The 15070-nt window shown below is 42.2% G+C and overlaps 1 protein-coding gene across 20 annotated transcripts in view; it reads left to right on the top strand.

Annotated features, from left to right (window-relative positions):
* Nucleotides 1–15070, top strand: part of dtna (dystrobrevin, alpha) — a 437527-nt gene that overhangs the window by 395286 nt on the left and 27171 nt on the right. For 8 of the 20 annotated variants that reach the window (XM_078540552.1, XM_078540561.1, XM_078540556.1 and 5 more), the window contains 3 exons: nt 4635–4724; nt 11375–11546; nt 12782–12914. The exons of 1 other annotated variant lie outside the window; for it this stretch is intronic. In XM_078540552.1, coding sequence (XP_078396678.1) covers nt 4635–4724; nt 11375–11546; nt 12782–12914 — 395 coding nt within the window. Of the gene's footprint in view, nt 1–4634; nt 4725–11374; nt 11547–12781; nt 12915–14951; nt 14991–15070 lie in introns of all 20 variants that reach the window. 11 more of the 20 variants (XM_078540570.1, XM_078540569.1, XM_078540568.1 and 8 more) reach the window with 3 other exon arrangements.

The raw sequence follows: 15070 nt of genomic DNA, 5'->3' as shown, positions 1-15070 counted from the left end.
ATATATATCAATGATTTGGATGAGGGAACCAAATGTAATATTTCCAAGTTTGCTGACAACACAAAACTAGGTGGAATGTGAGTGGTGAGGAAGATGTTAAGAGACTTCACGGCGATTTAGGCAAGTTGAGTGAGTGGGCAAACACATGGCAGATGCAGTATAATGTGGATAAGCGTGAAGTTTCCCACTTTGATAGGAAAAACAGAATGGCAGAGTGTTATTTAAATGGAAATGTTGATGTACAAAGGGACCTGAGTGTCCTTGTACACCAATCACTGAAAGCAAGCATGCAGGTGCAGCAAGCAGTTAAGAAGGCAAATTGGCCTTCATTGTGAGAGGACTTGAGTACAGGAGCAAGGATGTCTTACTGCAGCTATACAGGGCCTTGGTGAGACCACACCTCAAGCTTTGTGTGCAGTTTTGGTCTCCTTACCTAAGAAATGATGTACTTACCATAGAGGGAGTGCAGCGAAGGTTCACCAGACTGATTCCTAGGATGGCAGGATTGTCATTTGAGGAGCGATTGGGCCAACTAGGCCTGTGTTCACTGGAGTTTAGAAGAATGAGAGAGGATCTCATTGAAACATATAAAATTCCGACAGGGCTGGACAGACTGGATGCAGGGATAATGTTTCCTTTGGCTGGGGGGGGTTCTAGAACAAAAGGTCACAATCCAAGGATATGGGGTAGGCCATTTAGGACTGAGATGAGGAGAAACTTATTTACTTAGAGGGTGGTGAACGTGTGGAATTCTCTACCAGAGAAAGCTGTGGAAGTCAAGTCACTGAATATACTTAAGAAGGAAATAAATAGATTTCTAGACTCTAAAGGCGTCAAGGGGTATGTTGAGAGGGCGGGAGTATGGCATTGAGATAAAGAATCAGCCATGATCATGTTGAATGGTGGAGCAGGCTCGAAGGGCCGAATGACCTACTCCTGCTTCTATTTTCTAAGTTTCTATGCTCAGATCACTTCCTCCCAGTTATGGGTGGCAGTAGTTTCTATGCCCCTTGACCTGCACCGTGATAGGGAGAATGAGCAGAGGTGACAGTGAGGAGGACAAGCTGCTCAAAAATTTAGGAAGAGAAAGGGGAGGGGGAGTTCTCAGCAGGAAGTCATAGAGAGCATTTTTCCTACCTATACCTAAGCCAGGAACAGTGCGTAAGAGACATCTTCATTCTACTAAGAAGGTGCTCACTGAAAACAGCAACTTCCTGCAAGCAGATCAGCAGTCACAGAGGCCAGTGGCTGTAAAAGTGACCATGACCATGAAAATCTTTGCGCCGGGCAACTTCCATGCATTACCAACATTTTGCAATTCACCATCCACTGCTGCACTGATAAACTGTATGCAAAGAGAAGGGAATAACATTGCCATTTCTCTTTCCACAGAGAAACAGGCAGAGCATGCATGTGGCTTCGCCAGGATAGTGGGTTACAACATGTTGCTGCAGGGTGTCATTGATTGGACAAATGTTGCTGTGTGGGTGCCGCAACCAAATTCAGGGATGCACTGCAACCACAAAGGGTTTCACTTCCGAAGTGTGCTGCTGGTGTGCAACCATACTCAGTCCATCATGCAGATCAATGCCCGATACCTTGGTGGTAGTCATGATGGCTTTATTCTGTGCCAGTCCTCTACACCATCAGCATTTAAGCCACTATAGAGACCAGATGGTGGCTACTGCGTGACAAGGGCCATCCGCTAACCTCCTTGCTCATGATTCCAGCATTCAACATGCACACAAAGACAGCATTTAACAACAGCTATGCTGCTACATAAAATGTCATCAAGCAGACTATTGGGGTGCTAAAGCAATGCATCCACTGCATGGACCACACTGGAGGAGCCCTGCAAGCTCTCATTTGTAGCGGACTGTTGCATCCTGCACAACCTCGTCATTTTGAGGGCAAAGCCTGCTTCACCAGGTATACAGTGAGCAGTTGAGGAGGAGGAGGAGGAAGGACGGAGGCAACCAACATATCCCCTTTCTGTTGGGCTGTCCTTGATGAGGCACCCCAATTCGGCCCGAGACAGCACTCAGACGTTGGTTAGCTTGTCTGTGGAATTCTTCTCCCAGAAAGCAGTGAAGGCTGGATAATTAAATATGTTCTAGGCTGAGTTAGAAGTAATTTTGATGGACATGGGGCTCAAGAATTATGGGGGGCAAACATGATGGTGGTGTTGAGACCACAACCAGATCAACCATGATCTTACCGAATGGCAGAGCAGGGCCGAAGGGCTGAATAACCTACTCCTCTTCAATCCTATGTTCCTATGTTCTGCTTTGTGCTATAGTGGAAGCTAAGACATTGGCCGCTGCATCATGATTGAGTTTGCACATGTTCTCACAGAGTTGGCCACCAATTCCATATTGGAAAGAATGGGCTCCAAACTCTGTGCAAAGCACCAGGTTGGTGCTGGTCACCTCATGCTCCTTGACAATGAATGCAGACTTTCTTGCAGTCTTCCAATGCACCAAACATTTCTGTATGCTTGCATGTCCACCTTTTGCTATATGCCACCCTATTGAATTCCTCATCTGAGCCTTCTGCAGCAGAACTCACGTGTGACCTGGCTCTCTGGTGAGCTGGCATATGCACTATCATTTCACTCTGCCCTGGCTGCAGCCCACTCATGCCAGGTGACTCACCACATGAAGATCCTGCCTCTAAGCTGCCTTCCAATATACGCGCAGTATCTGGATCTAAGCTGGTGGCTATGAGTCTGAGATTGAAAGAAAGACTTGCATTTATATAGCGCTTTTCATGACCTTGATATCCCAAAGCGCTTTACAACAGTGAAGCACTTTTAAAGTGTAGTCACTGTTATAATATAGGAACTGCAACAGCCAATGTGCACACAGCAAGCTCCCACAAACAGCAATGTGATGATGACCAGATCGACTACTTTTGTGATGTTGATTAAGGGCTAAATATTGTCCAGGGCACCAGAGATAACTCCCCTGATCGCCTTCAAAACAGTGCCATAGGATCTTTTATCGCCAGTTGAGAGGCAGATGGTGTGGGTGTTTCTTCAGTCTCTTCTTCCTCTACCACTACTTGCTCCTGCACCACTGCCTATGCAGTTTGCAGTTCTTGGGTATCTAAAAGGGGAAAGGCACATAAGGTTGTGGTGAGTGGAGGGGGAGCGAGAAGCACATCCTTACACAATCTCCAGCTTGTAAGTCAGAGGAGGTTGAGAGGTGAAGTTGGATGGGAGAAGGAGGATTAGGTATTAGCATACTGTCATCTTCACATTTTAGCCATGGCCATTCCAGTGATGGCAAACACTGTCTCCTCCAGGCGTTGAGGATTTTCAACCCTGCCTGTCCTTGCCAGTTAGGGACTGCTGCCTCCGGTTCTACGCCACCTTGTCCTGCAAGAGAGAGGGAAGTGTGTCAGTAAGTGTGGTACAATGTGTTTGGATGATGGAGCTATCATGGCTAAATAGTTGGCAATGTGTGTAAACTGTGAGATGTTGGTGTGAGACTTGCAATAGTGCTTACTGCGTAAGGGTGTGGTGAAGCTATGAATGTGAGGTATAAATTGTGATTGTTAGAGGTTGTTAGTCGGTGAATTGAGTAGTGTCTGAAGGCGGTGGTTCAGATGCAAGGATATGGCATACTAGGATGACTTCACTGACCTTGGCCACTTGCACAAGATTGTTAAATTTCTTGCAGCACTGCATCCAGGTCCTTGGGGCTACACTGCTGGCACTGACATTGTGAATAACTCCCATTGCCTTCTCAGAATTTGTCTGGATGGCCTCCTGGCCCCCTGTCTACTTCCTGCACCAAGGCCTCCAGTATTGCATCTTTCTGCCCATGTTGTGCAATTAGTCATTGTTCTTCCTGCTTAGAATGTCTTCCCTAACCACTTCCATCACCTGCTGTAGCTATAATGTGCCTTGCCTTAAATAGATGCATGTTGACTTTAAGTAGTACTAGCTTTAAGTGGTGCTAGCCTCGCACGAACTCGGACCTCCTGCTGAGGCGTGAAGCCACTCCACAGTGCATTTAGTGCTGGGTTGCATGCAGCTATTATGTAAATCAGCAATCAGCTCCAAGTTTGTGTGCTGCTTGCATTGGAATGAATGATCATGGGTTAATTGTGCATCGTAACCACTGCACCCATTTTTGAGTGCTGAATTTTCCCCTCTTGCTCTTTCCATGGCAGAAGGGTTGGTGACCGGAGGGCACAGACTTAAGGTGATTGGCAAAAGAGCCAGATGTGATACGAGGAAACATTTTTTTTACACAGTGAGTTGTTGTGATCTGGAATGCAATGCTTGAAAGGACAGTGCAGTGGATTCAGTAATACCATTCAAAAGAAAATTGGATAAATACGTGAAGAGAAAACATTTACAGGGCTATAGGAAAAGTATAGGCGAGTGGAATTAATCATGTAGTTCTTTGAAAGACCCAACACAAACACAATGCACCAAATGGCCTCCTCCTTCTGTGCTGTATTATTCTGCTTCTATGAATTCATGTGATAGCATGAATTTTTATTTTAAAAAGACTTACATAACTTGGCATGAAAGATATATGAAAAATTAAGTTGTAGCATTGCTTTATCTGTGTGGTGATATGCATTTTTTAAAAAGCTAACATACTCTGCTCTCTTTATAGGCTCCAGGAGAAATTTGAGAAATGACCTGCTGGTGGCAGCAGACTCTATTACAAACACAATGTCATCTTTGGTAAAAGAGTTGAATTCGGGTAAGTGATCATAATCAATAAGGTCCTATCAGTGGTATGGTCTTCATATTATCCTCATACATTAATTTTATGATTAGCCTTGAAGAGAAGCCATTAGCTTTTTATGATCTATTTTCCAACCTTCAAGTGAGTTTTTAATGGTTTTGGTACCTAGACCCCTAAATTTCTCTGTTCATCTATTCTCACCAATATCAACCTGTTTAGATTATACTCCCATCTGCCATTCATACATCCAAAGCGTATTACCAAATGCTTTGTTACTTTAACTGCATCCACTATCATTCTGCCAACTCAATTCATTTCCTGACATCATTTTTCTATTAAGATAAAAGCAAAATACTGCGGATGCTGGTTGTGGTTGACAGGGCCCTCAACCATGTCCAACCCATCTCCCGCGCCTCTGCCCTCACCCCTTCCCCTCCCTCCCAGAATCATGATAGGGTCCCACTTGTCCTCACCTTTCACCCCACCAGCCTCTGCATTCAAAGGATCATCCTCCGCCATTTCTGCCAATTCCAGCATGATGCCACCACCAAACACAGCTTCCCCTCACACCCCCTGTCAGCATTCTGGAGGGACCATTCCCTCCATGACACCCTGGTCCAATCCTCCATCACTCCCAACACCTCATCCCCTACCCACGGCACCTTCCCATGCAATCGCAGAAGGTGCAACACCTGCCCCTTTACCTCCTCCCTCCTCACCGTCCAAGGGCCCAATCACTCCTTTCAGGTGAAGCAGTGTTTCACTTGCACCTCCTTTGATTTGGTCTCCTGCATTCGCTGCTCCCAATGCAGTCTCTTCTACATTGGAGAGACCAAACGCAGACTGGGTGACCGCTTTGTGGAACACCTTCAGTCTGTCCGCAAGCATGACCCAGACCTTCCTGTCATTTGCCATTTCAACACACCATCCTGCTCTCATGCCCACATGTCCGTCCTTGGCCTGCTGCAATCTTCCAATGAAGCCCTATACAAACGAGAGGAACAGCACCTCATCTTCCGATTAGGCACAATACAACCTTCCGGACTTAACACTGTGTTCAACAACTTCAAACCATGAAGTAAGTCTATCCTCTATCTTCACCCCTTTTTTAATCCCTTTTTTAAAAAAAAAATTTATTTTTTACTTATTTTCGTTTTTATTCATTCATTCATTATTTTATCCCTTTTTTAATCGCCCTTTTTATCCCCCTTTTTATCCCCCTTTTTTAATCCTTTTTCCCCAAACACCGCCCCGCCCCACCACCGCAAAGCCCCCCTAAAAGGGCCATCTGTCACTTGTTCCATGCTGTTCTTTCAGAGTGCAGACCCTTGTTCTGCTATTAACAAATTCCACTTTCTTACCTTTATGCCACTATCAGCACCGTTTTTTGTTTTCACCACTATCATTAACACTCCCTTTGTCTTGTGTCCATGACATCTTTGTCAGTCTCTGCTTAGCCCCCACCTATCACTGACTTTCACCTGCTTTACCTGCTCCACCACCCACCCCCCCTTCTTAAACAGTATAAGTTCCATTACATTTCTTCTTCTCTTTAGCTCTGAAGAAGAGTTGTGCAGACTCAAAATTTAACCCTGTTTCTCTCTCCACAAATGCTGTCAGACTTGCTGAGTTTTTCCAGCATTTTCTGTTTTTATATCATTTTTCTAGTAACTGTTCTCTGCAGTTAACTATACCTCCTTGCTCAGTACCACCTAGAAACTTGGATATATTCCCCTCTAACTTCCAATACGGGTCACGTTTTTTTATATATGCTGATATTCCAAGTGGGTAGTAAAAAAATGTTTCCTCATGTTACATCTGGCTCTTTTACCAATCACCTTAAATCTGTGCCTTCTGGGTCACCAACCCTTCTACCAATGAAAGAGCGGGGGAGTAAAATTGGTCATTGATCCCTGGGGATACACCACTTGTTATTACCCACTTGAAATGGGTTCTACTGTTGGTCCATAAATTTGCTAACAAATATTTTTTTCCCATCTTACTCCAGCCAATTCCTTTTTCATTTCTTTAAAGTTATTCTTAGTTAAATCCAAAGATTTGTTTTGCGACCCTTCCTTCAAGCCTGATAGTAATTTTGTTTGTATTATGGTCACTATTCCCAAGATGCTGTCTTACTAGTCAGTCTCTTGTTTGTTACTCATAACTAAATCAAGTATTGCCAGGTCCCCTTGTCAGGTTGACAACATGTTGCTTTAGAAAATCTGGAATGCATCCAATAAATTGTTTTCTATATGTGTTGGTGGTTTTCTCCCAGTCTGTATATATTAAAATAATTTGTTAACCACATTATTCTTCTTCCAGGGAATAATATATACATACATTAAATCATCACATTCTGGAGACCTTCTTGCACATAGTGACTCCATCTAATGATTACATTAACTTAGATCTCTCCTTTCTACCACCATGATTACATTAATACTATGTTTCCCCACCACCCACCCACCCCAACCTCTTCTTTTCTGCTTTCCCCATCCTTTCTAATATATCTTATAATCCTCTATATTTAGCTCCAATCTTAACTCGGCTGCAACAAGATCTGTTTCACTGCTTCCACATCATTGTTTTCTAGTTGGATTTATATTGCTTATTTCTCTTATTTTATTTTGAATATTCTTAGTGTTGGTACAAAGACAATGTGTTCAATTAACTGTCTTCCCTCTCTTAGCTTTTCAACTTCAGTGCATAAAGGTTAAAAACAGGAGACTCGGGAGAATTCCTGTTTCCAGCATCAATCCAATGACTTCCTTTGAAAGTGCTTGGGGCAGAGTTTCATATTTTGTACTGTTGGCACAATTGGATCATCTGGGCATTGAGAAAACATAAAATTGCATAGGGAGAAATGCACACCTTTCAGGGAACCTATCTGGTTTTCTTCCCATTTATTTAAATGGAATGGAAAGTGGACAGCTCCCTTATGGGCATGCTCCCCTCTCTGCCAATGTTCCTGCATTTACTGTGCCTAGGTAACCCATTAACCCAGGCTCAGTAACAAGTAAAGATGCTCAAGTGTGTGCCAATATCAGTCGACAACACAATCGACTTGTGAATCCACAATGATTGAATAGATTTCTGATATGTGTGTAATTCTGAGGGAATGCTGTACTCTTGGCCATCCACAGGCCATCCCACCACAGATTTAGTCAGGGTGGAGGTGGGAAGGAGTTGGGGTCCCCATCCACATCCCTCCTGCCTGATTAAATGCTCCCTGCCACCAAATTCAACATGGGAGAGGGCACAAGATCCTGTCCAATGACACAACTCAGTGCCAACTTTCTTTCTAAAGCAAAATCCAGTTTACAATCTCCATTGAGACCAATAACTTCTAAAAAGAAATTTGAACTTCCAGTTAATAGCTGAAAGGATGACACAAGATTTTACATTTTAAGACGTTTACTGTAACAAAAGGCTAAAAGCACCATTAACTAAACACTACATTTGTAGGCAACTTATTCTTTAAACCACAAAACAGAAGATTCCCTTTTTTTTTTAGCACAACCGAAAACACACTTCACAGATATACTTTACACTGTCCTTTAAGTAGATATTGCATTCTGCTGGAATTCTCCTTCTACATATTAAAAACATCAAGGGATAGGGGGATAATGCAGGAAAATGGTTTGGAAGTGGAAGATTAGCCATGATCTTATTGAGTGGCTGAGCGGACTCGAAGGACTGAATGGCCTGCTCCTGTTCTGTTTTCTTATGTTCTTATGGAACGAATCCAAGATTATTCTTGGGTCCCAAGGGTTTACTTCTGTTCTTTTTCTTTTTCAGCCTGGAAACTTTTAATCTCAGAATTGTCTTTCACAGTGAGGTTTTTGCCCCAGAGTTTCTTCCTCTAAGGCGAGCTAGGCAAATCTTCAGCCTCGTTATTAACTCCTCATGAATTCGTGAGCTCCCATCCACATTCATGCATGGCGAATCACAGCATCTTGCTGTCTATTGCTGCTCTCCCATTTCTGGATCCTGGTAGATTTTAATTTATACACCCAAGGCTCAGAGAACTGTATTAGGACCTTTACTCTTCTTGACCTACATAAATAACCTTCCCAACAAGTTGAAAAACAGAATGTGGCTATTTGCAGACACTATGTTTTACGCATCAGGGAAAACTCAAGGTCATATCAATTCACTGCAAGACGATCTTATGAAATTGCAAAATTTGCAGGACCAATGGGAGATGGCATTCAATTCCAAAAAATGCTATGTCATGTGCACCACCAACAGAAAGGATGCACCAATAGATAGCTTTAAGTTCTGTAATCAAATTCTCCGACAAGTAGGTTCACAACCATACCTAGCAGTTCATCCTAAAAACAATCTTCAATGAAGGTTCCACATTCAGGAGATAACACCCAAGGCAAGCAATTTCTGAGGAGGAATCTTTTGGTATTGCAATAAAAATATCAGAGTAATAGCTTACCAAACATTTGTTTGTCCAATCCTGGAGTATGCAAGTTGTGTATGGGATCCTATATGGCGAGAGATATAAATAGGATTGAAACGATCCAAAGTCATGCCGCACGATTCTGCACAAATCAGTATGGGAAATACACCAGTGTCACTTCCTTAATCAAAGATTTGGAATGGAAATCATTACAGCAAAGGAGAGAGATAGGTAGACTGACCATGTTTCGTAAAATATGGAATGGTCTCGTGGGAATTGACAAAAACATGTACCTAGTGCCCTCCGGCAATGACAAAACATGAGATAGCCATCCACGCAAACTACAAAGACCATTTGTTTCCAAGGCAATGTATCAACAACCTTTCTTCCCAAGGACAGTCCCACAATGGAACAAAGGAAGTAGTCACAGCTCCATCACTTGAAATCTTCAAGACTCATCTCAAGATTACTTCTATTTATAAGTTTTTCATTATCAGGATTACCATATCAGCAGGTCATGTCTGGTTTAACTAGTGCCAACCATATAAATGTTGGTGGAATATGGATCTGTGATGCTGACATAACCAGAGCAGAATCCGACATTTTCAACACTTTTCTAGGACTTTGGAGCCTCACAGTATATCCACTATTAGCACATAGGCTCCTGCCGTTGTCTCCAAATGGAAACACCTTGCACCTTCTTTCCAGTAAAACAATCTGGCCCCCTTTAATCTGTAACAAACCATCCAGGCTTGCTGTCAGACTGCCAGAACAGGTCACATGACTCCATTCATCTTACCCCAAATTAAAGACACAGTCCCAAAACATAGCAATGTTATAAACCTCATAATGGTAAAATCAGCATTGGTCCATCAACAACTGGCAATAGGACTGCTTCCGCATGTATATTATGGAATGAAGAACAAGCAGGTATGCGCTTTGCACAAACCAACTGTCTGATCTATCTAGCACCTGCCTGTACCTCCTCTCCCTCTTCCAAAAAGCAAAGACACAAGGAAACTTCCAGTGGGAAACCCATTGCTTAATTGAAAACTAATGGTGATGAAATGGCAATTCCACAACAATTGGCAACATATGCAGTTGGGGATAATATTTGCAATAGCAAAAATATTTTCTAAAATGCATGAAAATCAGCAAGGATCATTCAGGCAGTACTTCTAACTGAAGATCTTTTTTGTGTTTATGAGAGATGAAAGAAATCTTTGGTGTTAATTAATAGAGTGCATAATTATTGGTACTTGAGAAGCAAATCACTACATGTGCAGTAAGGGCACAGATTTTAGGATGCATTGCTGCACCAATTAACTTTCCCTAAAGGTCATCCCTAGGTCTTAATTGCTTCATCTAACATTCTTGTGAGAATATAACAAATTATATCCCTGTTGATAAATGATGCAATCTTCAGTCTCCTTTGTGCTATGTAAGGTTGGGCCTTAATAACCTGGTACAATAAAAACATAGCCTATCTCATAACTTTATATATGTATACAGGAGATCTAAACTATGGGCTGAACCTTCAGCTCAGCAAGCGGGGGCAGGGCCCACTCGCCGAGGTGTAAAATGACGCGTGGTGACGTCGGACATGCATCCCAACATCACGGCGCATCATTCAGACTTTCAGTTCAGAGGGCGCGCACCCAAGTCAGCTGCACGCCCGCCGAACTGTCAAAGGCCGATTAAGGCCATTTAACACTCAATTAAAGGGTGGCCTTTGCATTTTTCATGGAACCTCATCCACGGGCGGGATGAGGTTTCATGAATGATTTTAAATTTTTACAAAAACTTTTATTGAAATTAATGCACATGCCCCAGCTAATGTAAAACAAAAATAAAAATACCCGGAAAAACTCAGCAGGTCTGACAGCATCTGCGGAGAGGAATACAGTTAACGTTTCGAGAACTGTTGAAGAGTCATACGGACTCAAAACGTTAACTGTGTTCCTCTCCGCAGTTGCTGTCAGACCTGCTGAGTTTTTCCAGGTATTTTTAGTTTTGTTTTGGATTTCCAGCATCCGCAGTTTTTTGCTTTTATCCCAGCTAATGTGACAGTTTCATAAAAATTTTCTCGCCACTTTATTAAGTTTTTTGGACTTGAAACTAATCTCCCATGGCAGTGTGGACCCAATCAGGGCGCCAATCAGGCCTGCGCCCATTCCCACCCAGCCCGCCCGACAGGCAGAAAATTCTGCCCTATGTGTGTCACTGCTTAATGGAAGTTTTGCTTTCAATCCAGCAGAGGGTGGCAGTGAGACAGAAAGCAATGTGGACTCGGATTTTGGTCGAGCTCATTTAGATGACATAGTTCTTTCCCCAACTTCTGAGAAGGCCTTTCTAGCTCAGATTAATGCCAGAAATCCCAGCTATGTGCACAGTGCTGCTGCAACGGGAACAATTCAAAGTGATATGTAAGTATGAATAATTAGCACCTTTTTCTAATCCTGTCATGAATACAATTTTGAAAATTAGGCACATAGATGTTTGTAACAGAGGGCAGAATTTTTAGCTCGGTGTGCAGGTGTGTGCCCGACCTGCTTGAGCGTAAAATAGCTCGTGATAACATCGGGAGACGTCCCAATGTGATCCCGTCCTCGCGCGATATTTCGGTCGGCGGGCACGCGTGAAAGTCGTAAGCGCGCCTACCGACAATTAAGAGGGCAATTAAGCCCATTAAAGTTCCAGCTGACTCTAATTTTTCGTGGTCCATCCAACCTTATGATTGGTGGATGGGTGAATCTGGCAGGCGGACTTAACATTTCTGATGAAACCTCTTCCAAGGGCGGGCTGAGGTTTCTGCTGTTAATTTTAAAAAATTAAAATGTTTGGACAGAATTGTCATCGTCTATATGTTCAGGTGCCTGATTCTGATGCATGGACATTTTTTTCTGGATTTTTAAATCTTTATTCATTGCTTTTAAATTCTTCAGCTCCCTGAAGCAGCTCTCTGCCTTCAGGGAGCTTTTATTCCGTGCCCCCAGCGCCCGCGCTTACATCAGCGCCCGCCCTATTCTTGCCCCCCACCCTGACAGCGCTGAGCATTTCAGCGCACCGTTCACGCTGGCTGGCCAGTAATTGGTCAGCTAGCATGAAATCGCAGGCGGGGGCCGATCGCAGTCCGTTCCCTGGCTGCTCCTGAGCCCGCTGATCGCCCGCGCCCACCAAACTAAAACTTCTGCCCAGAAAGTAAATAAATAAATGTTCAAATTTCTGCCAAAAAGATAGACATTTCTGTGGGGTGCTTTATACTTTTTCTTGCATTAAATATTTCATGTATCAGCCTTATTTTCAACAAATGAAACATAGCAGCTTGCATTTATTTGGCACTTCTGCTGTAGTAAAACATTGAATACAATCTGCCAAACAGAAAAGAGAGGCTGCTTACTCTGAAATTTCAGGCAGCAATGGCCAGGCCTATTGACGAGCAGCAGCTACATCTGCACAAGCATTACATAAATGGAGCACAACAAATACAGAGGGTTAACTATCACTTGCTAAACCAGGATTATAAGAGCACGTAATTGACTAAGGGAAGATTGTGAATTTCCTTTTAGTATCCTAGTACAAATTTAGGAATATAAATGTAAATAGAGCTAAAATATTAAGAGGCAAAGATGCTGCTATTTATATTTTCCTTCTTTGTAAGTGTTACAGAAGATGGCGAGTCATACATCAGAACTGATGATGAAAGTTATGAAAATGAATCTGTCCATCAACTTGAACATGAGTTGAAGCTGGAGGAATATCTGAAGCAAAAACTGCAAGATGAGAGCTATCAGGTAAGAAAGGACAATATGAACAATCATTGATGCCTAGAATTAGCTGCATACCGTATTTCTGGCAGCCAATTTGGCAAGAGAAAATGAGGTGCCACTGGTATACATGACTTTTCCTAAACAGGATAATTATTAAAATAAGGTTATTAAATTTCAGGTCTGTGGGAAAGGCTCCACTCTGAGCACACATCTTGCCCATAGGTGCATGTGACCTGCTCTAAATAAGTTGTCTCCTTAAAAGGAATTGAGAGCTTCTACCACTGGTTTGCATTTTGTATGACATTTTGCTCCATGTGTTCCTTGATTTACTGAAGTGGTCTGCTATTTTTGATTTTAAGGGGGAGGTGAGAGGTTCCTGTTAATTCTTTGTTTAATTGTTCATTGGTCACAGCTGGAGGAACCTGTTGCAGGTTCTGCAAACCTTCACTGACAATTTGGAACTGACCATATGTTCACAATGGTTGAAATCAATCCTTTCTTTACCAATTATACATGTCCTTTGAGTTGTTTATATATTCTAGTCAGCTAAAGTGAAGCTGCCAATTTATGCATTCCAAATTTGAAGACTTGCAAAGAACTTTGTTCTGGAATCTTACTGGCCTGATATCTAGTGGAAAAAACAGTGAGTTATAGCGATGAAACAATGATCCTGAATTTCCTCAGACATTCTTTTACTGATTTTGCTGGAAATGCAAGAAGGTTTGCACTGCATTTTTATTATAGTAGCACTGTGGTAGAAAATATGATGAACTTTAGGGTCTACGCAAGCCTGAATTGCCTGAAAATTGAAAGTCTCAGCATTTGTAAGTCTATAGGACATGAAAAGTAACTGGAAGATCTTTGTATTAGGAGCATGGAATCTCATTCAATCTTCCCATGTGGGAGAGCTATCCAAATTTGGAGTCAGTCAACAGAATGTGTTTTGCCTGGAACCAGAAATTGTTACTATTACTTAGAGTTACTTTTATAATTTAAGTGTGACTAAAGTAATGCTAATAGTTTGATCCTTGGCAGCAACAGTCCTGCCCTGTGTCAGATACGAGTGGCCAGTATATGCTGCAATATCCACATAATACCTGTGCACAAAACCCAATGTGAAAGTGCTCAGGCATTTCAAGCCTGTGCACCATTATGCATTAGGCCCACTAAAGCCCAAATTTCATACAAATGAGGAGAAACTCCTTTAATGAGCTGGACAGTGCTCTAGCTGGATGCTTCAACGGAGTTCTTGCTGTAAAAAAGATGCACTGCTGTTTTTGTGTACCTGTTTGCAAATCACTGGGGGTCATTACTACCTTCACTACCAGAGCAATAATCTGGTGGAATGGATCACCCAACCATTCTGCTGTCAAGTCAAGGTGACTTGTACCACAGAATGGCTTTCTATTATTGCTGAAAGTGAGATTTACTCCCATTGATTCTCTGCTATGTTCTGTTGTACAAAGGAAAGTAGTGAAAGTTCATGAAGCCTTCTTAAAGCTGTACTTTATTCGTTATTCATGCTCATGGGTCCTGTGAACAGCGTTAGGGTGCTGAGTTGTGAGGAGCTATCGGTATAGCTATGGACATTCTCTTCTTGCAGATTCTGGAGGAGGAAGACCATAGGAAGTGTGCACTTCAGATGCATTCCTATATTTTCTCAATCAAAGCTTTGCCTTTATTGTTAAAATAGATTGAATTATAAATATGCTAAACTGAAAGAAATTTAATTTAACATTTTTAAGTAAATTCTCATTCAGCTTCCTATTTTGCTTTCAAATAATATCCCTTTTGGAACAGAGGTGCAGCATCAATATCTATGCTAGATATTTTAAATTTTCTTTTAACTTACATGCTGCTTCACCAGGTTTGCAATCTATGGAGCTTACTACTAGATGCTATGCCACATATTCTTTTTCTTTTTCACCACATTTCTTATTTGAAGTTTCATATTTTATTTACACATCTCACCTTTTAAAAACACCATTATTCTTTTGAGTGGTCACATTACTTACTCTTTGGGCTATCTCTCTTTCTCCTTATTTTATCTGCTATTTACAGGTCAGTTTGCAGGGGTGAACAGACTCTTCTGTGTCCTGCGTAAGTAATTTTTATCTATCATTGTTACATTGGCTCTCACTGCTGCTTTCTAATGCAGATTTTCTCAGGACATTTCTGGT

This window comes from Cetorhinus maximus, chromosome 4 (assembly GCF_964194155.1).
Source record: "Cetorhinus maximus chromosome 4, sCetMax3.hap1.1, whole genome shotgun sequence".
Lineage (NCBI taxonomy): Eukaryota > Metazoa > Chordata > Chondrichthyes > Lamniformes > Cetorhinidae > Cetorhinus > Cetorhinus maximus.
This window is presented reverse-complemented; position numbering and strand designations above follow the sequence as displayed.